This window comes from Corvus cornix, chromosome 12 (assembly GCF_000738735.6).
Source record: "Corvus cornix cornix isolate S_Up_H32 chromosome 12, ASM73873v5, whole genome shotgun sequence".
Lineage (NCBI taxonomy): Eukaryota > Metazoa > Chordata > Aves > Passeriformes > Corvidae > Corvus > Corvus cornix.
Genome location: NC_046342.1, coordinates 7,388,038 through 7,413,287, shown reverse-complemented (window position 1 = coordinate 7,413,287; position 25,250 = coordinate 7,388,038). Strand labels below are relative to the sequence as shown.

Sequence of the window (25,250 nt, the reverse complement as noted above, 5' to 3'; positions counted from 1 at the left end):
GCTTCAATAGCAGAGAAATGGCAACTCATAAAAATGTTTTTACACTTAGCAATTGACTTGGATTACTCTGTTTCACGCAGTGACTTGTTTGTGTACACCAATGCGTTCTGCCTTCATAACTTTGCCTTAGTATCTGAAAATGAGCTGTCACATTTCTCTGAGCAATATTCATTCACATACCCATATTTTAATATCTTTCTCAATATTAAGTGAGGCTGTCATGCTTTAATCTCTCTTGTCACTCCCTGGCTCTTTGCAATTAAAAAAATGCCCACCTCTTTCCAAAATGAACAATGAATTTTATTACGGATTTTCATCTAACTTCTGTAGAAATAAACTTTCTCCATTAATGTATTTCCTTTCTTCATAAGCATTGATGATTAACACATCAGATAGTTGTGTGCAGAGCTTTTCAATAGCTCTAATGAGAAAGATGCTTTTTTCCACTTTCTACTAACAAGGAAAATCACCTGTATTATATTGGCTATAAACATTAAATAGCATTACAGAAGAACAAGCATCAGACATACAAAAGCATTATGAGACTGCACTGTTGTGAATTCTGAAAACTCAGAAGGAGAATCAGAAACTAAAATACTTTATTTATAAAGTCTTGACATTAGTTTTTGCGAGAATGATAGAGGGTAAGGGGGAATGGTGCTCAGTGAAAAACCAAGAAAAGAACAGCAGGATATCCATGTCAGCCCAAGTGGAGAAAATGCCTTGAGTTCCCAATTTGCTCAGTAAACAGAGCATGTCACTAGGACAACAGTTTGACTAAATGTCAGCTGGAAAATTATTCCATAGTGAGTAGTTTTGAGACCAACAAGCAAGGACAGTGAAGTCTGTAGGAAAAACCTCCAATAAAAGAAAAAAAAAAAGAGGTGAGGAAAAGAAAATTATGAGTCCAAAGACTTGTATGGCTTCAGAATCAGAGGACATACCAGTGCATCTGAACCCATGAAAGCACTGGAGAGGAAATTTTACTTTACTAGTTCTTCCTCTTACAAGCTGGATAGTATTCTTTAAAACGAAGCCCCTCTCAGTGGCCATGCTCCCTATTCCCAATCAAGATACAGAAAAAATCTGCTTAGCCTTTATCGAAGGCTGAAAGCAAACTTACACCCAACCAGGAAACTGCAATCTCCAAGTACCAGATTCAGAACAGTATATTTTTTATTTCATTATTTTGTATTTGATGTATTATATTGCTGGTAGGACGCGTTCTCCTTTGATAGAGTTCTACTTTGCGTAAAACTCCAAAGATTAATTGAGACTAACACAGTTCAAAGATCAAGATCTTCAGCAAATATAGCCACAGCAGGGACTTCGCTGCCAATTGCAAAAGGAATATGCTCATCTCTATTACCTCATTTCCCTTACAAAGGCCTGGAATGAAAACAGTGGTCTAGATCTTTGCCTACCAACAGGCACACTCAATGAAAACCAATAATGGGTTCTGCTGACACAGATGTGTTGCAAGTCAGACTTTCTCTGCTTATGACTTTCATCATAATGAGCTGCTCCAGTCTGCCATGAGATCTCGAGGGCAGAACACCAACAGAACAGTGTCACCCTTTGATATGGGCTACTCTACATGTCTTCCTACTCCTTTAGATGAAAAGTGCTCAATTTTGCCATCTGCAGCCAAATCAAACAGTTTGATCCAAAGCTTGCCCAAGTTAGAACCAAGGCTTTAATAAGGCTTTGACTCACTTTCTAAATGCAGATATTTTATAGCTCTTTCCAGGAACCAAACTTTCACTATAATTCAGCACCATATATTACCTGCTCAGCTTCATACGCACACAGGTGTTTCCTAAAGTTGTTAATAAAAGCTATTCTGCCTTATTGTAAAAGCCAACTCCCCATTTTCTTCTCTGAATCTTTTCAGAAAGAGGCTAAATGCATAATAAAATATCATCCATTTATTTTATTTTCTTCCCATCATTCATTATTTGAACAAATATATTAGCATACTTAAAATACACTCTGAAACTGTGATTTTAATATACTTTATTGAAAAAAGTACACAGTTTAAATTGTTTTCAATGGGACAAAGCAATGGTCACCTCTATCTACCAAGTCCTTTTTTGATGAATCACAACTACCATATGCCAAATTCACATCTGCATGACTTGCAAAGTAAAAAGATAAATCTTTTTTCAACATATCTTTAAGAATTTATATCACCAACAGTTTAAAATCATGAAATGCTGATGCTCTGACTATATTTCATGTCCTCTATGTTGCACCATTTCCCAGTTCACAGTTTATCCATGTTTTAGCATGCCAGTTGAGCACATCAGTCGATGTCACCTGGAGAAAATCGTCAATAGCAGAGGAAGGAGAACAAGAGAAGGTTTAGCACTAAGGCCTGAGACACCGCCACATTCTCTTGCATTTTCCTAAAGAAAATAAAACAACAACAAAGGAAAATAAATACAAGCCACTACATTCAATTATGACACATGATTATTTAGCAAACATAGGCATAAGAGCACTGGTGCAAACAACAAAGCCCATTAACTGAATAGACTCAGGAGATAATACAAGAACATGTTTTGAGTTGGACATGTTTATGTTGTAGACTGAAAGTGAGCATGAACAAGTGATCCCCTCCACCTTATACTTTAGGTCTTGTTCTACACTGCATTACCCCATCAGAGGCAGAAGTAAAGCTACTCCAGAGTAAAAAGGATGTATATGAACCTATCCTGTACGAGCCACTGTAACCACATCCTGGTCTCTATCAGCTCTCCTTGGCACTGTACAAGAGTATTATGCAGAGCACAGAGCAGTAAATATATACAGTGGAGGGGTCACTACCCCTCCTGAGCAATATTATGTGTAAGCACAATGACTGTGGCATGACAGGTATGATACTGGAGCTAATTACTGAAGCAAACATTAGCAGCACAAAGTTCTCGGCCATCTCTAACAACGAATCCTGTGGTCAGTGCTTGAGCCAGAGTTCTCAGATATTCCTGGCTGCCAGTGCTCACATCCTACCAAGTTCTCTTACGTGATACAAACCAGTCTGCAAAAGCAGCAACTCAGGACATTGTCTACATGAGCACAAAAAAGACTTGTAGCACACTTCCCTTACTACAGAGTTTTCTGTATATTTCCCAACGTTTCATCTTGGAAGATAGTTTTCCTATTTACTATTTTTAAAGAAATAAAAAATTTACCAGAGTCTGAAAGAAAGGAAAGGTAGATAGAAACTTACTTCAGGGTGAAATCCATGACAAGATTCTGGGCGTCTTCTTATCTTCTGAGATTTTAACCGTTCACATTTAAGGGATTCATTATGTATGAGGCAGTTAAGGAGAGATTGTATTCTCATGGGAGTGTTTTGAAATGAATACAGAGAAAATCTTTCAGCTCCTTTCTTCCTCTCCATCAAAACCCCCAGGTGATATGTGTGGTCACCACAAGAAAAAGTGATTCGAGTGCTTTCCTCTCCGTGATCTGTGTTTTCAACAGCACGTGTGCACTTACACTGCTGACCTGTCTTTCCATAAGTTGGCAATAAAAGCACACTGCAGGCTGCTTTTGACAAATTCCAACTTATGGGAAAAGACTAATCCTGAACTACAGACCAGCAAAAACTAGGAAGTGGGGAAATTAAAAATCAAGTGATATATTTACTTTGCTACATTTTTGTATTTTTGGAAAGCAGGATTCTGAAACATTTTCAATGCTCCAGTCATACCTTAAAAAGAAAGAGATATCTATATTATAAGAAGTTCTATAAGTTTCAATATCATGAGTTCCAGCCTCATGAGAAAATTGCATAGTGCATAATTCAAAAGATGTCCATCTAAAGATGACCATGACCTTATGCTACTTAAAGATCCACATGTGCTTGCTTAATTCATATTAAAAAAAAAAAAAAAAGTGAATTCTCACTGAAAAAATAGTGAGAACACATTTCAAACAGCAAATATAATGGGTGACAATGTCATGCAGTACAAGTTTCCCATGATAAGAAAATTTTCAATGTTTGCATCTTGAACCTCTTTCTGACCAGCTTGTAAATAAAAGGATATACCTTATTTCTATAGGTGCCATGGTAATTGGTGGGACAGAATCACAGAAGCATTCATTATCTACTACCACCATGAAGAGGTTGCTACTTGGGATCTGCTGGATAACAAAAGACCTGAAAATTAAAAAGAAAACAAATAATGGTGACATTATCAGCATTTCTGAGTCACTGGTTCTTGCTAGGAATTTATCATATTTTTCTTTTTCAGATTTCAGTACTGAATTCCACTCCATTCTGACTACCCAGCTACTTATTTATGGTCTGGAATGAAACAGATCCACAGCACTGATGAAGGTTCTTCTGCAGCCACACAGCTCACAGTCCCAAACTTGAGTCTCTACAGTTGTGTTAGGGACTTTGTGTGTTCTGGATGTTGCTTGAAGCAACCCCAGCTGCTGATCTCAGCTTTCATCTGTCCTCTTGAGAGTCGTTTCATTACTGAGCCAACAAAACAGAGATTAGGCCTCAAAATCTTGCTAAGCGAAGAGATTTATTTTAGAATAATAATGACTATCTGGTACAAATATGGTGATAACTCAGCACCACATCCAAATGAAGACAAAGTAGGCAACTCAAAGAGAGAGTGAAAAATAAAGACATTTTTTGTAAGAAGGAAAGCACCCAGGGGAGACAAGGGAAGGATCCTGTGGGTACCAGTCAATGATGCACAGAGTTTCAATGAGCTGAACCCTTAAGCACATACCAAAGAGAAAAGGGGTAGAGGGCAGAGCCAAATAGGCACTATTTAGCTGTTCCTTTGAAATTCAGGACACAACACAAAGAATGGCTTTAAGGCTCAGACCCAATTCTTAATGAAATTTTAAAACAATCTATTAGAATTTATACATCCTATCAGCAGCGTATCGGCCATTTCGAATATCACTGAAATCTGGCAAATCCAAGAATTAGGTGTTTTGCAGCGTGGTTTGCTGGTAAATGTACAGAACATTGAGTGAGGGTTTGAGCACCAAGAAGTTGTGGAGAGAAACATATTTTTCCTCAGACATCTTTCTTTAAATACATATTGTCTTACTATAATAACTCCCTGCTTTTTCCAAAGATCACAGAAGATGAAATAGCAGAGAGGGCAGGGAATATTTAAACCTAGCCTAAGAAAAAAAAGTTTGGAAAACTTACTATAAAAATGTTGCCAACGGAAAGATTAAATGCTTTTCAGTATTTTTTAAACTTACTGGACCTCCATTAAAATTACACTTAGAGTGATCTGCAATATGTTAACTTTATGTTTATACATGAAATATACATTTATGGCATAATGTAAAAGGCTGAACTTTATAAATGTACCTATCAAACAGCTGGAGCATGTAGCAAGACTGACATCATTGTAATGGAGCATCTGTGGCTTTGTGGATTTGTGTGTGGGAGAAATGGGGCCAATAAAGGAAAGGAGGGAAAATCTTTAGCAGGCAATAGCACCAAAACTGCATGAACTTCTCAAAACAGCTAGGAATAAATCAAACAGTAAAGGATAGAAAAAACATTATTTTTATTCCCCGAAATTGGCATGATTTGCATTTTGTGCAGTCTGAAACTTATATTTATTGTATCTTTGAAACTAGCTCAGAAGAGAACCTGGCGGGCATAAAGTGCTTTAACAATTAATTGGATACTAAATGAGTAAGTTCTCTTTTTGCTGAGAAGGGAGTAATTACTCTTCTGTTTTACCTATGGTGTGCCTAACTTCAGGCTCTTTTGTGATGCATCTTTTTGTGAACACTGAAGCCTACGGAAAGCAAGTACCATCCATGCAGGCTTAAAGGTGCCAGTTCACGAAAGCCGGACAATTTCCCATTCTGTTTCTTTTTTCACCCAATTCTTTGAGGTGCCATAAAGGCTGTGTAGTTTAATGCTATTCCTTCCCCAAACTAGAGAGGGGGGAGAAAAGTTCCTATCACTTCACCTAGCTGGGAAGAAAGCACTTAATCCAGAAAAATGTTTCAATTACAGAACTATGATGCTGAAAAAGTTACTACACAGCTACACTACGGAGTCTAGCAAAATGTTCTGTATTGCTTTATTACTCCAAGCCTTCATAATTTTTGACTTCATCAATTTGGGGAATGTATGCAATGTAAATGCATTGATTGATGGAAAATATGAATTAAAGGAAGCTCAAAGAACAGTATATTAGTTAAGTAAAAAATCCTCTTTGCTACCTTAGGAATTATATCATAGATATCAACAAATTACACTGACTCTGTTTAAGAAACAGTGACTATTCTTACAAATCTACAGTCTGTTTAACTAGTACAGAAGTTTGTGAAGTGTCTGAGCTTATGGTGGCTGCCACAGAGCATGGGACTGCTATAAAGAACCATAAAACAATGAAATTTTTGGCTCATCCTGGCATTTTTTTCCCATAGTGCACAATAACAACTTAACTAATATCTTGAAAAGTGAGACGACTGGCTTCTCATCCTCTCATTAAAAGTAAATTAAGAAGAACATGTTTTCTTCCATCAAGCAGTATATGGATGTTTTCTCTTACACAATTCTCAAGCCTAATCTGGAAATGAAGTTGTAAAGCCAACATATCAACAAGTGAAGACAGAGGATTCAAGACCGAGACTGAGCTGAGCAAATAAATAAGGGCAAAAAATGTCCATTTTCGCTTTCTTTTCTAATAATAGTTTGCACAAACAAATTATACTTCTTTCAGCCGCTGTAATTTAAGATCATTTCACAGTCATGAGATATTCTTACCCTCAGCAGATCAGTGGCAAAGCAGTTTGTGCCAATCGTAACCACCACAGTTGCTGTGTGACTATTCAGATAATTCACATGGCACTGCTTCCATGCCCAAACTGGATAAAGCACGCAATCATCCCAGCAGCAGCTCTGCTGTTTGTGATCAGCCTTCAGTTCCCATGGTGACATGCATATGCATCTTTGAAATTCATTTTGAACATTCATGCCAGTAAGTCTCAGAAACCAAACATTCAGAGAAAACAAAAGGTGTATGAACACAGTCAGACCAAAGCCTTTCAGAGACTGAGACATTCCACCAAAATACTTCACTGTATATGCCAAGGTTCTGTTGCAAGGGAGAAAAACCTCCAGCAAACAGCTTCCATGGCTGCAGTGAGAAATAAAGTAGCTGACAAAGTAGGGAAAATGGTATTATCTCTTTGTAAGATCCACTGTGAGTCTCTAAAGTTTCTCTTACAATAACCATTTCTGAACACCTGCTGGCTAAAGCTGGCATTTGTGTCCCTGGTAATATGGAAACCAACTCTCAAGGACTGAGTAAGGAGTTTGGCTGAACTTCATTGCTGTTTTAACAACCAAAAGAAAGTCTGTGTTTAAGTGCCTTAGTATTATGAAGAATGTTTCACATTTAAAGGGTAAAGCTCTTTTTGTTTTAAATAGTGTAAATCTTTTGATTTGAATCATTTTCCTTTACTGCAGTAGCATCACCATCATTTGATAGGGGCAGCACAGGAGTAGGCTTGCATATATCTCCAAATAGAATAAACTGTTGGGGTTCCTGTTGAAGCCACATTGAGTCAATAAGAAGCCCATTAATAATTTCTCCTCTATCTTTCATCCACTGAGGAACTAGCTTGGTTTATTTGATGTGCAGGTTCAGAGGGTTTAAACAGACCTGAAAACAAACTGCTTCTTGACTTTGTGGGGAAGGTGAGGAAGGAAGGAATTTACTACTTGAAAGGGGTAGACAGAGAGGGAGGAAGAAAATCTAGTTATGCCAAACTATTTTGTTAATGAATTAAAAATAACAACAGAGAGTAAATCTGCAGGAAACTTTGTATTTTGAGTCACAGCATTACATGTCAATTTTTTCACGTTGCACACAGAATATCTGTTTCTTTTTAACCTGTTTTGGTATTGGTCCATATAGAGACGTGTACAAATAAAGTGCAAATTAATTTGAGAAAAAAAATCTTCATGTTTTAATTGGAAACAGTAAATATTTGCTCGAAATGCAATACCTATTGATCTGCTCCTTGAAATTAATTATTCATTGTGGAATTAAATAGGAAGAGACTTGGAATTCAAGTACTGCTGCATTCATAATTATATTTGGTAGTCATGCTTCTGAAGGCATGATAAGAAAGCACACTTTTAATGTGTGTCTGGTATCTGAATGACTCTTCCCATAGAAGATCAGTTCCTTCTAACTCCTTTAGACAGCCTACAACTCTGAAAGCTTCACAACAGCACTGTAGCGCAAATGCTGGAGTGCAATCACACCTGCTGCCTTTAAGAACATAACTCAGGTTCCTACATTAGAAGGGTGATCACCTCCAGCTCTGGACATGCCATTCAGACTGTCTGGACAAACCATTCGAGAATAATTTGGGGCAGGAGCTTGGCTTTGGGGATCTGAGTCATCCTCTGGAGGAGGGTCCTTCTCTCTAATGGATGAACAGTAATCCTGCAGAGGAATGCATGCTAAACAGGGTGAAGCATAATCCCTAAAGCTAAGTGTGGGCTACAACACCTGTTCTGAGAGAGACAGCACATTACACTCAAACCTGATTGGTTGGGGTTTTTTTTGTTTCCTTTTGTTGTTGTTGTTGTGTTGTTTTATTTAAATTTAAATGGAAACTCTCCCTTTAATTTGTATATGTAAAAGTCTTTAAAGAGTCATAATATATATTCTGTTGTTATAATAATTTCTTCCCAGACTATGTTAAAAATAAACCAAAACAACCAAACAAACCAAAACCCCCAACCTAATTCCCAAAATGTCACTTATTTTTCATAAGAATTGCTTTCTTCTGTAAGTAGAAATAATTAGAATATATACAGTGCAGGAGCAGGGACTGAGCTGACACCACCCTTGCAGCACTGCCTTCCCTCCACACTGTGCTTCTTTCTCTTTCTTTCATCTTTCTACCTCTGGACTTCTGGGGAGGTAAAGTTTTAGTGAGGCAACTGGGAGAGGGACAAACCTCTCTGGAAAAGGAGGAAGATGTTCCAAGGTGGAGGAAAGGACAGGGATGACAGGACAAGCAGTGACAGTGCCTTGTGGGAAAGGATATAGGGAAGCTGGTTATCAACTGCTGCAGGAGGAGGCTTTGCCATGAGGCCTCTGCAGTCTGTCTCCTTAGAGATTTTGGAGCATTTCTCATATTGATGGAAAAAGGCTCAGCAGGACCACAGCAGAGCTGTGCCCTTCTTACTTCCTGGCTGCTGTTTCTTCTGGCAGACCACGTCCAGCTTACTGGCCAACTTGAAGATCACACACTTCTGTGAGTCACTGATTTCCCTTCTTAATGCAGGTCATTGCTTCACTACAAATACCTCAATCATATGGTACAAAATCTATATGTGGTAGGCTTAACACCTTGTCTCTGAAATGCTGTTGGCTTCACCTTTCCTTTCCTAGATCAATAGCAGGCAAAGCTAAGGTAATTCTACTTCAGACGTGCCAGAGATGTGTCTCGTCCAGCTAAGCAAACCTAACCTTTAAGTTGTTTACTCTCCACTATTTGACTACAATATCTGCTATTAAAGGAGATCGATATTACAGTTGAGCAGCTTAGTCTCTGTATTTCCATGCAGGAGAGGTAATCCATTTTCTTGTCCACTGGTGTTAAACTTCGGATGGGATATAAACTGAGCACAGGGGTGAGGTTTCCATACTAATAAGCAGCTATTTCCATAGCCCGAGACACAGTGAAACTTAAGGAAACTTGTTCAACACAGCATATTTTGTATGGCCTGAGAGTGGGCCAGGCAGCTGTAAGAGTGGACACAGTGATACTGGGTTGTTCAGACTGAGCATCCCAAAGACCATCATTTCTTGGTCATTTGTACTGAACTATTTTCCTTTTCCTGCCCTGCAGCCCTGCTGCCATTAGCTGGTGGCTACTGACATTGCTACAAGATTGTTTCAGCAAAAAAGAATGGCAGGGAACCTCCTGAGAGCATTCAGAAATCTCTGATTTTCAGATCCATGGCTCCCTATTTTCTTCAAACAGCTGCAAAGGCTGAAAATTATTAGAGGGAACAGAACTAATGTCAAACAGCATGGAACTCGGAAGACACTTACAGGATAAAACTATGCTTGTGGGACCAGAATATTTAGACAAAATATCTTCCTATTATCCTGAAGAATGGAAGATATTTCTTTGTAATTTGGGGAGGATTTGAACACAACAACATTATAAGCAATTCAACTTGTCCAAAAACAATGCTGTGTGTTTCTTGTTAAAAATTATTTCTTGTTTTCTCACAGAAACACTTCACTATTGCACTTTGCTTTAAAAAGCCTTGTTCATAAGTAATAATTGCTGATCTATAAACTGTATTTTACAATCGGTATTCTCTTTTAATTTTACAAAAATACCCTGCCATTATATCTGTGCTTATAAGAACATTCTGCAGTAGAATATGTGGTCACAACAAACATATGTCTTAGGCAGGATTTTAGTAATATAAATATTTAATTGACTGTTTGGATTCACTTTTAATTCCATGCTCAGGTTTAGCAGCCTGAGTTAAGGGCAAAAAAATCCTTTTATGTATTTTCCATTTGTTTCCTTAATGACCATTGGAACACTCTTACTGTTGTTTAATGTCACAGTGATGACTGTGGGACTTAAAATCAAATTATGAGTAGAATATCAGAGTATTGTGTTGGCAAATGGCACTCCTGCACATACATCATCAAATCAATCATCTTTAGGTGACAATAGAAAAGATCTTTTAAATACCACTTGTTTTGCTCAGGCATGCCAATCCTACAAAGGGTGGTAGAATTTCACTGTGAGTAGTTTGAACGGAAATCAACGTAGGGCAATATTTTCAAATTGGCAACCTAAATACATGCACATAGATGTGAGGAAGTGTCTCGATTTCCATGTACTCAAGTTAGATAGCCCTCACTGGCCACTCTGGCTCCTGAGCATCACTGTAAACTCAGCCATTTCCCTCTGGGCCTTTCAGTGTGTTTCTTGCATGCAAACCTCCATTAATGAACTTGGAGTATTTTGGATTAAGATGAGTTGTAACTTTGGGATTACATTTCATATCTGTCAAATGTGATCTTTCCTATTTTTTAGAGAAAGAAAAAATACCAGCATCAGGGTAGAGTAAATGGAAAATATTGTGCATGCTGCACTCAAATATGCGTTACTCACATAACTGTTGGTTGCAAACGTTCAACCCTTATGGCCTGGAACAAACTTTAAGCATTCAACTGAAGCGCAGATATCCACTTTGCTGTTTCCCAACTCCTATCATGTGCTTTCCAGGCTGCTGGCCACGTTTCCAACCCACATTTCTCTCACTTATCACATTTTTTGCAGTGAATGAATGAAATGTTTATATCGCAGTCAAGTTGGGCTACTTGTTTTTTGTTTTCTCGGGGGTTTTTTTCCAAATAAATGATGATAGAGAATGAAATACCTTTAATGCAATTTATAAAAATAACATATATGCCAATAACAACATTTCTGAGAGCTGAAGCAGTATACAAGAAATCAGCTAGTGGCTCTCTCACATGAAAAGAGGCAGATAAACTCACAGCCTCAGGCTTGTAATCAGATCCTGACCTCATGCTAGCAAAATATTTCCACCACATAGAGCCTGACTGCCTGTAGTACAATTTGGTATCAGTGCAAACATACTTATAGCAAAGTTTAGAACTGAGGATTTAGGTGAGCAGTGTCATCCTCACCATTCCTGTGCCTGCTGAGTGCTCAGAGCCCCACAGAGCTGTGCCATGGCTGGAAACCCCTTGGCTTCAGACAGGATCCCCCAGAAGTGCCCATTCTCGCTCACTGCCCACCAGGGGATGCTTCTCAAATAACTGATGCTCAGACAAGAGTACTTGACCAACTGCACGTTAGGAATGCTGCAAACATCCAAAAACTTAGAGTGTGCAGCCTTTAGGATGACAGAAGATCCTTAGTGTAAGGAGGCATTGGGCTGTTCATAAGTGCAGCCACCCTTCCATTTGAGGATGCAGGATAATGGAGAGTTTCCAACCTCCAGGGTTAAAATGTACTGGCAATTTTTTTTCAAAGAAATTGAGACCAGAAATCCCACAAACTTTAAATATTAGTCAACAGTCATACCCCTGAATAAACCCGAGCTCTGTGGACGTAAGTGGGTCTCCACAAGCAGAGTGGGTACCTGGTTCTGTGCTCACAGTGACCAACAGAGGAGACACAGTAATTGGCACAAAGCAAATCACATCAGAGGTCTCTTAAAGATTTTTTTCTTTTGACAGTGACACCTGGTTAACAAGACCACAACAGAGAGGTCAGAGAAGATATCCAGGCTGAAAAATGCTGCTCCACTAGAGCATGTTAGCAAATATGTGTTTTTCAGCAGAGTTCTTCAGCTCTACTCAAGTAGTTGTGGTTTGTATTGAGAGACATCTCAGATTGTGTTTTTTAAAATACTATATGATTTCTAAGGAAGGTTCTAAATATAACTTTAAGATTAAAAAGCCAGTTGATATATTCTGGTTTACAAAGGCTCACAGATATCATATGACATTGTGAAAGTAACTTTTGAATTGGTAATTACTCTTTTCCACAGATTTAGGTCAAGTCTCATCTACAATATGACTCTAGCGAGGTGCTACACAACAGAAACAGAAGTATAAAAAGCAGAAACAACAAGGAGATTCACATTAAAAGTATAATAAATCCTAGAATAGAACTGCTCATTGGATGTGTCTACAGTGTGTTTTTCAAGGGTGTTGTTAATTTCTTTCTGTTAACATAAACTTTAGCAATAAATGAGAAGGCCACATCTGAAAGACATAAACACACTATATGCCATCTTTTCCATAGCCAGCTAAAATTCTATATTATCTTACGTAATATACAAATGTTCCTTGCATGGCTCTCAGATCTTAATATTCATGTCGTTCTTCTAACTTAAAGGCTTTTAAACATCCTTTAAGCTCTCCCAAACCCTTTAAAAAGGAAAGTGCTCCATGTGAAGATGTCTAAGCCATGTTTGCTTTGTTTTTCATCTGCCAATAACATGAATATATTACAAACTAATGTTCTAGTATTAGCAATTATTCACAAGTGTGCCTGGCTTTAAAAATTCGTCGCATCATTTCTCAATTTCAATTAATTTTTTCTATCCCAAGCCATTGTTAACAAAAATAATATATATTACTACTCAGCTCTATATATTATGGCATTCATACAACTTTTTTAATCCCCTGTCATTACAAAACATCCTTTCATTGCATCGGCTACTATATATCATTTTGTTAATATTTATTAATACTTGTTCAAAATATAAAATTAAGCTAACTTTTAAGTAGATTATTATTTGTATTTTAATGGAGTACTGATTTTATTATGAACAGTGAATGGGTGCAGATCTTCATCATCTTCCCCTGCAGAGGTTTTATCAGAAGTGGTGAGGTAAGAGAAAGAGTGCACATCTCATCCTACTGGCGAGAAGAAAACCTATAGCAAAACTTCAGACATTAACACACTCGGTAGGAAACAGGCCCAGGTATCTACAAGATTTTACAGTGCTTACAGAGGGAGACACAGGGTGACATTCTGTGCATAAACAACTAAAATGCCCCAGAATTCAACAAGCATACTAAAAAAGTTCTGAAACAAAAAAAGAAGAAAAAGAAAAGCAGTACTGAAGATGTCTGTTTAAAAACAAAAACCCCAAGCAAACAGAAGTTCCCCAGCCTTGAAAACTGTCCCAGGGATTGTTAAACTAATGACTGGCAGGCACAGACCTGCCTGGTAACTTAGATATGTCTTGCCCTATTATTTTATATACCTTTTTTCTTAAGCGAAAATAGTAATTTACAGTGTTTCCTGAACTGGTCATTCAAAATATACATTATCAAAGGGTAGAGTTAAATTGCCCATACAGTGACTTTAAATTACACCTGCATGACAAACATTATAATCACTGGTGCCTTTGAAGTGAAGAGAAAGTTACTCAGCCTGCAAGTGGAGAAGTGTGGGTAACACACAATATAACATTTTAAGCTAAGTATAAAGACCTTTAATAAACAATTCTAGCAGTTTAAATTGCATAATTTGATACTTTTTACAAGGAAAGAACAGGGAAAAAAATATTTTTGGACCTTCTGGAGTTTTGGGGTTTTGGCTAAAATAAGTTTCTAGAAATACTGCTGTTGCCTCAAATGTAAAGACTTTTTAACAGCTGTAAGTATTCTGAACGTCCGGAAGATCTGCTTTTCAAAACAGAGGTACCAGATAATTCCATATACTTAGATTTTGATCCTTGAGACTTCAACACTGAACCACTGAGGCACGCAAAATACAGTTTCCCTTGAAGATATTCCTTTACTTCCATGCATATGTTAGCAAGTTCTCATAAATTAAGGCTTGTTCAACATTTTAAAGACCAGTCCTGAGCAGTTTGACTGCAGCACACCTGTGACCCAACATGGGCACGGGTCAAAACCATTCATGTGCACATTTTCATGTGGGTACTTGGCACAGCTGCTGCAAAAGCAATGGTGCAAAAAGGTATGGGCTAAACAAAGGGTGGGCAAATAGAGAGAGCATTTTCCTCAGGATCATAAAAGATGGACACAGTAAAAAGAATACAACCCAAAACATCTTTTAGAAGACTGCCTATAATTTACTGCCCTAACAGCTCCAGGACATATGCAAGGACTTTCTGATACACATCGATAGAGCTCCGAAAGAGAAGAAATTGGCCCTTGATGCTTTGACTGTTTTATGTGGCAAGCTGGTTTGTTTAGAAGCAAAATAACTACATCTGAAAAGGCAAATGATTATTTATTTCATGGGAAATGGAACTGTGTATTTATTTACACATTTTAAACATGATCAAGTACAGCAGTTTGGCAAGCTTCTACTGAGAAAGAAATGCGGAAGTATTTTAGCAAATGGCAGTATGTCTCGGAATTAAGTGGGTTTTCAAAACCATTACCATTTTAATGTCTGCAGATTGCACTATTCCTGACACTGATGCACTCATGCCCTGAGCACTCTGCATCTAATTTGTGTTGTTATTTATGTGTTACTGCTAAATCTGTGCATTTAGTGGACAAGTCTGAAATTAGCCATTATAAATCCACATGAAGCGTTCACTGTCATCCTGAACTACACTTCCATTGCCATTTACCTCTTTTGTTGACAATAAACAGCATTCAATTCCCAGTCTATGAGAAGGCAAAAGAAGCAATTTGGTTTATTGATGACTTTCCTTGTTAACTAATGTCTGCTTTCTAACACTCTATTGGGACAAATAGATGATACACAGGACAGTGTTTATTCAAATATGTAGTTCCTATACATTTTAACAGGCAATTTACATGTGATGCCCAACAAGGTAAAGTAAACACATTCATCTTTCATATCTTGCATAATTAAAATACACATAAATCTTTCCCAGGGTTAGGGTGATTGTACCTGCATACTTCCTTGCTTCCCTAGTGGGAATATGGCTTTCTTATATTTCCTTTTCTCTTTGTTTTGTGTCTTAAGATTGTGAACAAAGAACCAACTGGAAACAAAACAGTTTCTTTGGGGTTTTGGTATTGACCTTGTGGACCCATGAGTGCTGCAATTAAAAGAGAAGGGGGATTTTTTGGAAGTAAGGCCAGATTTTTGATCTTCATCCAAGTCCAATATGTCATCACACATGAACAGAAGAGGTTAAAAGGGCAGATTTTTAAGCATTTGGCTGTGCAACTGCTGCCTAATCTGTATACCCACAGTTTCTACAGCAAACACACAAATTTGGCAACTATGCACTCAACTGGCTCCTTACAACTTTGAAATTTTAACATACATGCTTCAAGTATAAATAGTCATTTGACTAAATTGCTATACCCACACTTGGAGTAGCCCGAGTTATAACTGAAATTAATGGTATTTTCCTAAATGAATCTTAATGAAAACATCTGAATTTTCATTCATAAATGAGATTAGCAATTAGACAAAACCTTTTTTGTTTGTTCCCCAAAGAGATGAGAGGATATACTAAATAGATTGGCAAACAGTTTCTGATCAAATATCATAACAGCCATTATCCTTTCTAATTCATAACAACTTTGACATTCTAAGGATGCTTTCCTGAGACACTTTTAGTGCAACTAAATTTTGTTACCCCAGGAGGCAAAAACTGGTGAGGTACCCAGTGAACATTGCTGAAGAACATTGGTTGGCACACTTATATTTAAAATTGGCTAAAATATTGGGGCAATACTTCATAAAACTACAAGCAGCACTGAGATGCTTATGTAGCCTGAAATTTCAAACTTGATATCTAATCAAAAACTCATTTCTGAGCAGCACAGCACCTTTAAAGCCCATACCAAGTACATCTGTCACTAGTATAGTTCTGACTCCACAGAAAGAGTGCCAGTTGAGAGTGATAAAGAAAAAAATATTTCTCTTTAGCAATTAATTACTTTAACCATTGAGGCTGTGATAGAACAGTCTATCATATGAGTTTTCAGAAGTAATGGGGTTTAGTTTTTTAGATTTTTTGCTATAAAAGGGAATAGCTTACTGGAAAATATGAAACCGTTTCAGATTTTTCAAAAAATCCCAGTCTGCCTGTCTTGTTGACAGTGCTTAGAAAATGTGGGTTGACTTGGTTTTGATTGCTGTTTAAATAACAGATTAATTTAATAATCATTGGGATATTGAATAACAACAAATTATGGGGTGGGACAGCCAAACCCTGACCCTAATGACATTCTTATGTTAATTCTTATTTTCTTTTGGGCTCCTGCTTTCTTAAAAAAAACTATATTTTTGAAAATCGTTTTTAAACATTGCAATTTATCCCAAAGTAGCATTTATTTTTTGCTTGTATGAGATAAGTTTACGTATAGGGAGTGCATTTTATATGTCTGTATATATTTAGTGCCTGACTCAAAGCCTGCTTAAGTGTATAGGTGTCCTTCCATTGAATGAGTTCCCAGAGATTGCTGAAAACGTGAGCCAGCCATTAACAAAGTAATTAGCAGGTAATCCTTTCTACTGTGTGATTTACTTTAGGATACTTCAATTTAAATCCAAGCACCCATGATTAAATTTATGATTGGAAATGTTTATGAATTTTCATTACTGTAGTTGCTAACTGTCCCCCTTAGCATGGGCAGAGTATTTCTGTAAGATCAGAAACAGCACACCCAGGACAGAATAAAACTGAGCCTCTGCCCCTCACCCTGTGACCTTGCTGGCTATGACTGTGACTTTGTTAGCAAAAACACAGTATTTGTGCCCCAAAATGTCTTATCTAAGTAATATTATATGGTTTCAATTAACATCAGTCATCATTTTTACTTCTACTAAGAGACTGTTTTTAGTCTCCTTTTGCAGACAAGGGCTCTATAGTAGTGCCTGACACCGCAGGAACAAAAGTCAGGGACTGGAGTAACTTTTGACACAAACTTGCTTAAAGCAGAGCATTTGCACAACTTTTGTTTGCAAACCCCTTCACAATATACCGACTTTTCTAGTCTTTCAAAGTTTTTCAATATTCCACGGGGTGCATAATCAGGTAAATATTTACAAGCATCTTTTTCTATTTGCAATAAATGTTTGTAATTATATGTCACAGATTAACCTATAACAAGATTCAAGGATGACACAGAAAATAATCCCACAGGCTCAAGGTGATGCTGCACAGGTTAAGCACTGGACAGAGTGCCAGTTCCAGACTTACTTTATAAAAGACTGAATCAAAATTCTGATTGAGCCCATCATTCTTAAATTACAAATATTAAGCAATACACTTGCTTGTAAAAATATTTATTGGTACTGAGGCCATGAAACAGAAAACTGGGTCAGAAGATGTAGGTCTACAAAGGACTTTGGGTCAAATTCCTTAGCTGCTCTGCGGGAAAGTGTCCTGGGTTATAACAAAAATATTTGGAATCCAATGCAGTCTGCAATCTTAGATGCAATTTGTAGATTGTTAATGACAGTGGGTAAATGGTGTAACGAACAACTTTCCCATGAGAATCTAATAGTTCTTCTGGATTATTTCTTTAGGTTTTGCCATTGCTTGTGGAGAAAAATAATGGGTGCCTTGAGATCAGTTTGCAACTTGCAGGGTTTTCCTTTATTTTTTTTTCCACTGTGGAACACAAAATGTTTTTCTATGAAAAAGATCTTAGTGCATTATTTTTGAAATACTATAATTTTCGCTAAACTCAGTTTCCAACTTGGTGCTTTCCAAGTATTGCAGAATTTTATTATTTTTGAAACTTACTTCCTTTGACCTGAAGTTACCTAGGAACACAGACTAAAAATCTGCATTCCTTTGAGAAAACCTAGTCCTGTTAAATTAATCTTCTTTGCATGGAATCATGTCTGTTTGCAATATTTAAACAGAATCATACAATGGTTAGGGTTTGGAGGGACCTTAAAGACCATCTGGTTCCAGCCCCCCTGCCGTGGCTGGGACACCTTCCACTAGACCAGGGTGCTGAAAAACCCCATCCAACCTGGCCTTGAACACCTCCAGGGCTGCATGATAATTTGTTGCACAACTTCTCAGTAACCTTCTGTTAAATTATCACAAAATAAGGCTGCTTAAATTCTACAATGCTGGCACAAAGCACTCACAGCAGTGTAACCTTCATTGTATTTGATATGTCAAGTGGAAAAATCACGGCTTGATTTTGTTGAGTTTGTACTTTTTAGGCAGTGGGACCTATTGTTGCACTTAAAGGGTTCCAGAGCATCAATTTACAAAGCACTCTCATACTTCTATTCCACAAAGCCATATAAAACCAATTATTCATACTAGACATTAACAATTTCTTTCTACTTGAAAGCTGGTCAGTAGCAAATGAAAAGTGAATATTAGCACTTAAAATTTATCTCCAGTGTACTTACTCCTATTTCCTGTTTTAAAGTAATGAATGAAAATATCAAGGAGAAAATTTAGGAGTAAGTCTAGAAGCACACTTATTGACTTCAAAGTGAAGTTCTCACCTTTATTTGCTAATTGCAAATAATTTAGCCTGGAAAGGAAGAGTTGTAACAATTTTTGTTTAACTTATAAATTCTTCCTGAAATTTATATTGATAGACAAATTATTGCTGTAAATACTAATCTCACTGGTGATGACAACCTCTCAGCATAAAGGAAATCCAATTAAGAGACTTATCAAAATACAGAAATTTGCATAAACAATGCCTGTGCAATTCCACAATTAAAAGGTACCAGAACTACAGTCAAAATGTCACAGCACATGGGCACCAGATGCAGAGAAAACACATTTTCATTGTGAAAGAGGAAAGCTAGACTGAAGTCTTCCTCTTCTTTAAGCTCTATAACGGACAAGTTTACGGCAGCACTGGTAGAACTGACATTGCAGCACTGTCATGTGAGATTTGTTATTATTAACTCAGCTTCCCAGCACTGAAAGTTTGGAGAATAGATTTAATCCTCTCCCACTCTTTCAGACTAACAGTTCTAAGAAGGAAACTCTGTTTGGCATTCCAGTAAAACAACCAGATCTCACTGTACCCCAAGGGAATTCCTAACCTATCCAGCAGGGTTTCACTCCTGGACAGGAGACTGAACAGCACTTACCTTTTTGAATCTAAATCTTACAGACTATGCCGTTAGAACGCTGCCTGCATTTAAGAAAAGTATTAGAGCATTCACTATTTGAAATTAACATAAGCCTCTACTGCTTTGACATTTTTTGGTAGAAAATAATTGGCACAGCTTTAAGAGCATCAAACTTTTAAGTGACCCCTGTAACAGGAGAAATGACACCCTGACAGAGGTCAGTGCATAGGATAAAACACAACAGACTTGCACGTTCTTCAACACAGCCTTGAATAATTCAGTTTTATTGCTTTGTCACAAACAGTTGTATAAAAAAAAATTGAAAGGGCTTACTTGAAACAGTCATCGCAAGCAATATTCCCCATGGTCTCCTTTATAGTGCGCTCGGAAACAAAGGCTGGATATTCAGTATCACAGGGCTCTAGGGTTTGTTTCAACCTCTGCGCTATAGGCACAGGAAAAAACATCTTGATGTTAACATGAGAAGAACAGCACACAAAATTGTGAACAACATGAGATGCTGTGCTACAGAGCTCGCGGAGAACGGAAATGTTACTCAGCTTCTGCCACCCTGTGAGATTTCCTAGGCAGTGCATAACACTATTTTTTCAATTAAATAATAAAAAAAAAGTTTATCCATGGAATGTAATTTTACAAGACATCACTGTTAAAGTAGTTATTAATGGTTTAGCCATTGCCAACCTAATTTACATTTATGCATGAGTTTTTTTTCTTTCTGTGCAGATTCAAGCTGGATTTACTGTCATTTTTATCTCAGTGGTGCTGTGCATCCCTAACTTTTATTCATGGGAGTTTACATTTATTTGATATGTAAATTGTGCTGTATTTTACTGAAGCCTAAACATCTATTTTGTATTATTAGCTTGGGAATCTTTGGAGGGTTTCATCAGTTAAAATAACTCCGTGGGTGGGAGAGGAAGAAGAGTTACTTTATCCAACAACAATGCTTGTTATCTGCTTCCCAAAATAGTAATAATTACGGCTCCATAGCACCTTTAATCTGAAGTCCTTGCAATGCAAGGAAAAAGAGTCACTATTTCCATCTTAAAGATTGGGAAACTGAGGTACCAGGAAGCAGTGGGGCTGGTTCAAGGTCAAACTACAGGACAGCAGCTCTTCTGACTCTCACACTGAAGTATCTGTCACACAATGTCTCTCCCTCATTCCCTTTCTTTTACCTCCCCACCCCTTCATTTTTCCTTCACACAGAGATATACTTTGCACATCAGCACAAATGTTAACCCTATCTTAAACTAATTGCTAAGTGAGAAAACAAGATGAGGTATGACAAAAATAGATTACACTGAACAGGCTCTTGGTCTCGACAGACCTTCCCCTGGAGATGATCTGTTTCAGAGTGAGTGGTGCATCCACTGAGCAGTGCCGGGGAGCGAGCACATCTGCATTTCCAATCACACACCAGGGCATGCATTGCTGAACTGTTCACAGTTTTTGAATATAATAAAAAACCCCAATATTCCACCAAATTCACAGATCTCAAAGGAGGCACTAAAGCTGGTCAGAAAAGTTTTGTTATTTCTGATGTTTTCACTATGGCTGCGACATATTTAATCATTCAGTATTTTTTAGAAAATTGCCTGACTAGCTCTACTGCACCTCTTCCCTTTCTCTTCTGTTCTCCTTATCTGTTGTCAAGAATGACTGGAATTTATCACCTGAGTTTTGAGTCTAGCCTCACTTGTATCAACATACAGCTTGTGTAACAGGGACTGACAAAGGTTCACTGGTCTCAGACTCCCTGCACCTCACTAGAGTCCAGAAGATGATGGGATTGTCCAAGGTTTAGGATTTCTTTTCACTCATTTATTAACTGTGATTGAGATTACAAGACCTTGGGCAGAAGTATTTTCCATAGTAGGTTTTGGCAAATGGGCAGGTGTGTGTGGACCCTCCAGCATCTTCATAGTATGTTATATTCTATTAATGTCACAATTTGAGTGGGAAGCAATTTCTCTACTCGGGGAACTGATTTTTTTTTTTTCCTGAGCTTTCTTAATTATTTTTAAGTAAAAAATAAATGTGCAAGTTTATTAATTTTAATTTCATTAAGTGCAGTCATAAATATTACAGCTCTTAGTGGTAACATAGCATCTCCAGAAGAACATACTTAAGCATGTGGTTTTCTCTCCTGCTGTCTTGTGAAATATCTTCTGCTTTTGCTTCCTAAAATATGCTGGCTCCAAACTACCATCCCTTGCTACCTAACCAGATATGAGCTGGGCAAGCACTACCATAAAATTATGACATTTCAATGAGTGTGATGAGGGGGTATTTCCAACACCCTTAACTCATCAAAGAAATGGAGCAAGTGACTTGTGCAATTAAAACTTCACTGTCAACTAAAACATGAATGGAAATTCCTCAATAATACTGGTTCATCAAAATGCTGCACTAATAGTTCTATTTTTAAGAAAAGGAAGCTTGTAAGTTATTATTGCCTCTTCTGTAGTTAGTGCACTCTTAAAATACAAATCAGACATTCATTTCCATGAGATGAAGAGGGATGCTCTGGAAGATATTTTATCTAACATATAATCTAAGTGCCACGGGATGTTTCACGTCAGGATATATTAAGGCATAGCTGTACAGTACACTTGAAAAACAATTATTTATTTCCTGCTCTGGCTGCTTTGGCTGCTCTGCAGAAACCAAGGACTGGGACTGGCACAGCTGCCATTCCTCGAGGAACAGTTTTGCATTTTCTGGGCAAACCTCACTGTCCTCCACAGCCTCAGTGCTGGAGATGGTTCTCTTCATGCTTAAGGAAATCACTGGACAGTGGGTCTTGGTTTTTAGGGCCTGACTGATACCTTAGCTTCAGACAGGACATTATTTTGGCATAAAGACAGCCTAGTACCCAGGCAATGCAAATATCAAATGAAGCCTAAAGCAGCAATTTTATCCCCTGCTTTGCTAAGAAATATGCAAATATGAAGAATTCAGTGTAAATCCTTACACCAGTCAATGACACACAGCACAATTTGCCTATTAAATTGTCACTTGAAGAGCAGTGCTCTTGTAAAGTGGCCCTTTACTTTTGAGCAACACTTCTGAAAATGCCATAAAAAGTCTGCTAAAATATAAACAGACAACTTACACTGAAAACTTCCCATTCTTAGTGGAACTATTAAAAATTTCCATTATTTCAAATAATCTTCTGCATTTTAAAAAATTATTTTGAGTAAATTGAATTTTAATTCATTTAAATGCCTATTTTGAATGGAATTATAAAAAAATGCAGATTTAATCAGCCTTGCTTAGCATAAAATGTACTCTCTTAAGCTTTAAAAATTATTTTTGTGTGAAATAATATCAAGATGGTCCTATTTCTGTACAATTTTCTTGAAATGGCATTTTCCAGCACAATAATCCCACTACATTTTATAGCAGCTCTAGGAAAAAAAAGGTTGTATAACAGAAAAAGGTCAGTGCAATTGCTTTATTCACAATGGCTGTTTTGGAATGAAGGGAAAAGTTTTTAAAAACATATTTAATCGTTATCTACTATTTTAACTTTTCTGTTACAGTAGTGTACTGTGTTCCTAGAGTGCACACAAGCACTTTGTGGTTATTCATAGAAGATCCTAATTGTCTTGTGTTTTAGGAAACATTAGCAAATAAGAGGATACTGGCATGGGAAAAAAACTATTATCAGATGTTTATTATTTAATCTAAAACAGTGTACACACATCTGAATTCCCAAAGTCCAATTTACTCTAGACATTTCTGCCATTATGCCAGGAAAAAAATTACACTTACCTTTAGCTGTTAGATCAGAGTGCCACCAACTGCATAGATTGAATTCCACAAGGAACCTAGAGAAATTATTAGTTTTCATATTACCCCACAGAATGTTTTCAAAACACTAAGCTGGCAGTAGCTTGATAACATTAATCCTATTTTAAATAAAAGCTAACACAGAACTGAAATTCAAGTTACTGGCATAACTCTGGGATTAGCAACTACTGCTATTTTCCTATTTTAACTGGGTTTTTTTTCTTTTACTTCTGAAAACTTATTCTTAAATTAACCCCATCAATAAATCATAGATCTGCCCATTTTTAATTTAAAGTATTGATTGTATTTGAAATTTCCATTAAAATCAAAACATGATTTACAAGAGTCAAAGCATGACTCTTGTAAAATGCCATGGAATTATAACTGTCCTGGCCACAATACAGAAGTACACATAAAATTCTTTTATTAATTCTCAAACTGAAATAATAAAGCTGTTTTATTTCTAAGAGCAGAAAAGATTAACCACTGTCTAATCAACTCTAACTAAATTGTAAAGAACATATTTTCCCACTAAAATATATCATGATTTACTTGGAAGAATGAACTGAAAGGTGTCAGCCAATCAACTGTTGTAAGAGTAAAGAATGTGAAACCAACATCCAGTTCATCACATGCCCATGAATCTACAACACTATTAAACATAGAAGGCTTTTTGACATTTTCAAAGCTGTTCCATGTAGCATCAATCTCATTTTAACACAATTTCTTTCCCTTATATTCACTTTGAAAGCTGCATTTCAGATCAGTCTCCGCCCTCTGGCAGTAGCCATTCAGTTAATTCTCCTTAACTCTTATTCTGAACTTTGAAAAAAGCTCATACAATTTACAATTAAACAAAATGACTGCAAGAAAAAATCAGTTCTATGTCAGTAAAGATAAAATTCACTCAAATCTGCATCTCTGCTTTCAGATAAGAACAATAATAAATCATAAAGCTTAATAACACGACACATTTTAAGGCTTCCTCTTCTCCATATGATATTGTTATTTCTTAGGCACCTTCTCTTAAAGATAATGGTCATTATGAATTAATGGAGAATTTTAGAAGAATTAATGGAGATAGAAAAATTCAGCAACATCCAAGTACACCTTATCTGGCACTGTAAAGGGTCCATCTTACAGAATTTTATGAAGTGACAAACAATACAGTGAATCAGGGTAACAGATTTCTCTTCTGTCAGCAGCCCACCCAAGCAGCATCACAAACAGCCAATCATGTATCTAAAATTTAACAGTAACCACAAAAAAGAAATTTGGGCTGTATATTGTGATCTGCTAAACAGAGACCTGCAGATAGAAGTGAAGACCATGGATAATACAATGTAAGTGGAACTGCATTTAAAAAGCCAAAATTTTGTCAGATTTTAAAAATGCAAAATTGGAAAAAAAATTGACAAATATTACTATATTTGAAATCATGTAATAAAAGTAGCACAATGCAGGCAAAATGCAAAAGGTACAAATATTAATATTCAAAAGTACAAATATTCAATAACTCATAGAAATATTCATTAAGTTCTTGATAAAACCTACTTACAAGACAAGTTCAGTCATAATCCACTTTACTGCAGCAAAGAAGGCATTATAAGGCTGAAGAGAAGCAACTCATTTAATAAAAAGGTAAAATATGCAGCATTTACATCCTAACTGAATTCTTCATGTATAAAAAATGCTATGGATATTCAAATGCATGAGGAGCAGAAGAAACCCTTTTTTTTTTATGAACAAGAAATATTGTTATACTGATTATATACTGATATTGTTATACTGATTTAATACTGATTATTAAAGTGTATAGCAATGAAATTTCCTTTTTATCATACTTA

At 36.8% G+C, this 25,250-nt stretch overlaps 1 protein-coding gene across 6 annotated transcripts in view; it reads right to left on the bottom strand.

Moving 5' to 3' along the window:
* Nucleotides 1-278: 278 nt before the first annotated feature.
* The window catches only part of CACNA2D3 (calcium voltage-gated channel auxiliary subunit alpha2delta 3), a 396,804-nt gene continuing 371,832 nt past the window's right edge, over nt 279-25,250 (bottom strand). For 4 of the 6 annotated variants that reach the window (XM_039558915.1, XM_039558916.1, XM_010390012.4 and 1 more), the window contains 6 exons: nt 24,962-25,014; nt 23,386-23,441; nt 19,918-20,029; nt 4,056-4,168; nt 3,233-3,315; nt 279-2,408 (listed from right to left, as the gene is read on the bottom strand). In XM_039558915.1, coding sequence (XP_039414849.1) covers nt 2,316-2,408; nt 3,233-3,315; nt 4,056-4,168; nt 19,918-20,029; nt 23,386-23,441; nt 24,962-25,014 — 510 coding nt within the window. In that variant the 3' untranslated portion in view covers nt 279-2,315. Of the gene's footprint in view, nt 2,409-3,232; nt 3,316-4,055; nt 4,169-19,917; nt 20,030-23,385; nt 23,442-24,961; nt 25,015-25,250 lie in introns of those variants that run through there. The other 2 variants (XM_039558917.1, XR_005602956.1) reach the window with 2 other exon arrangements.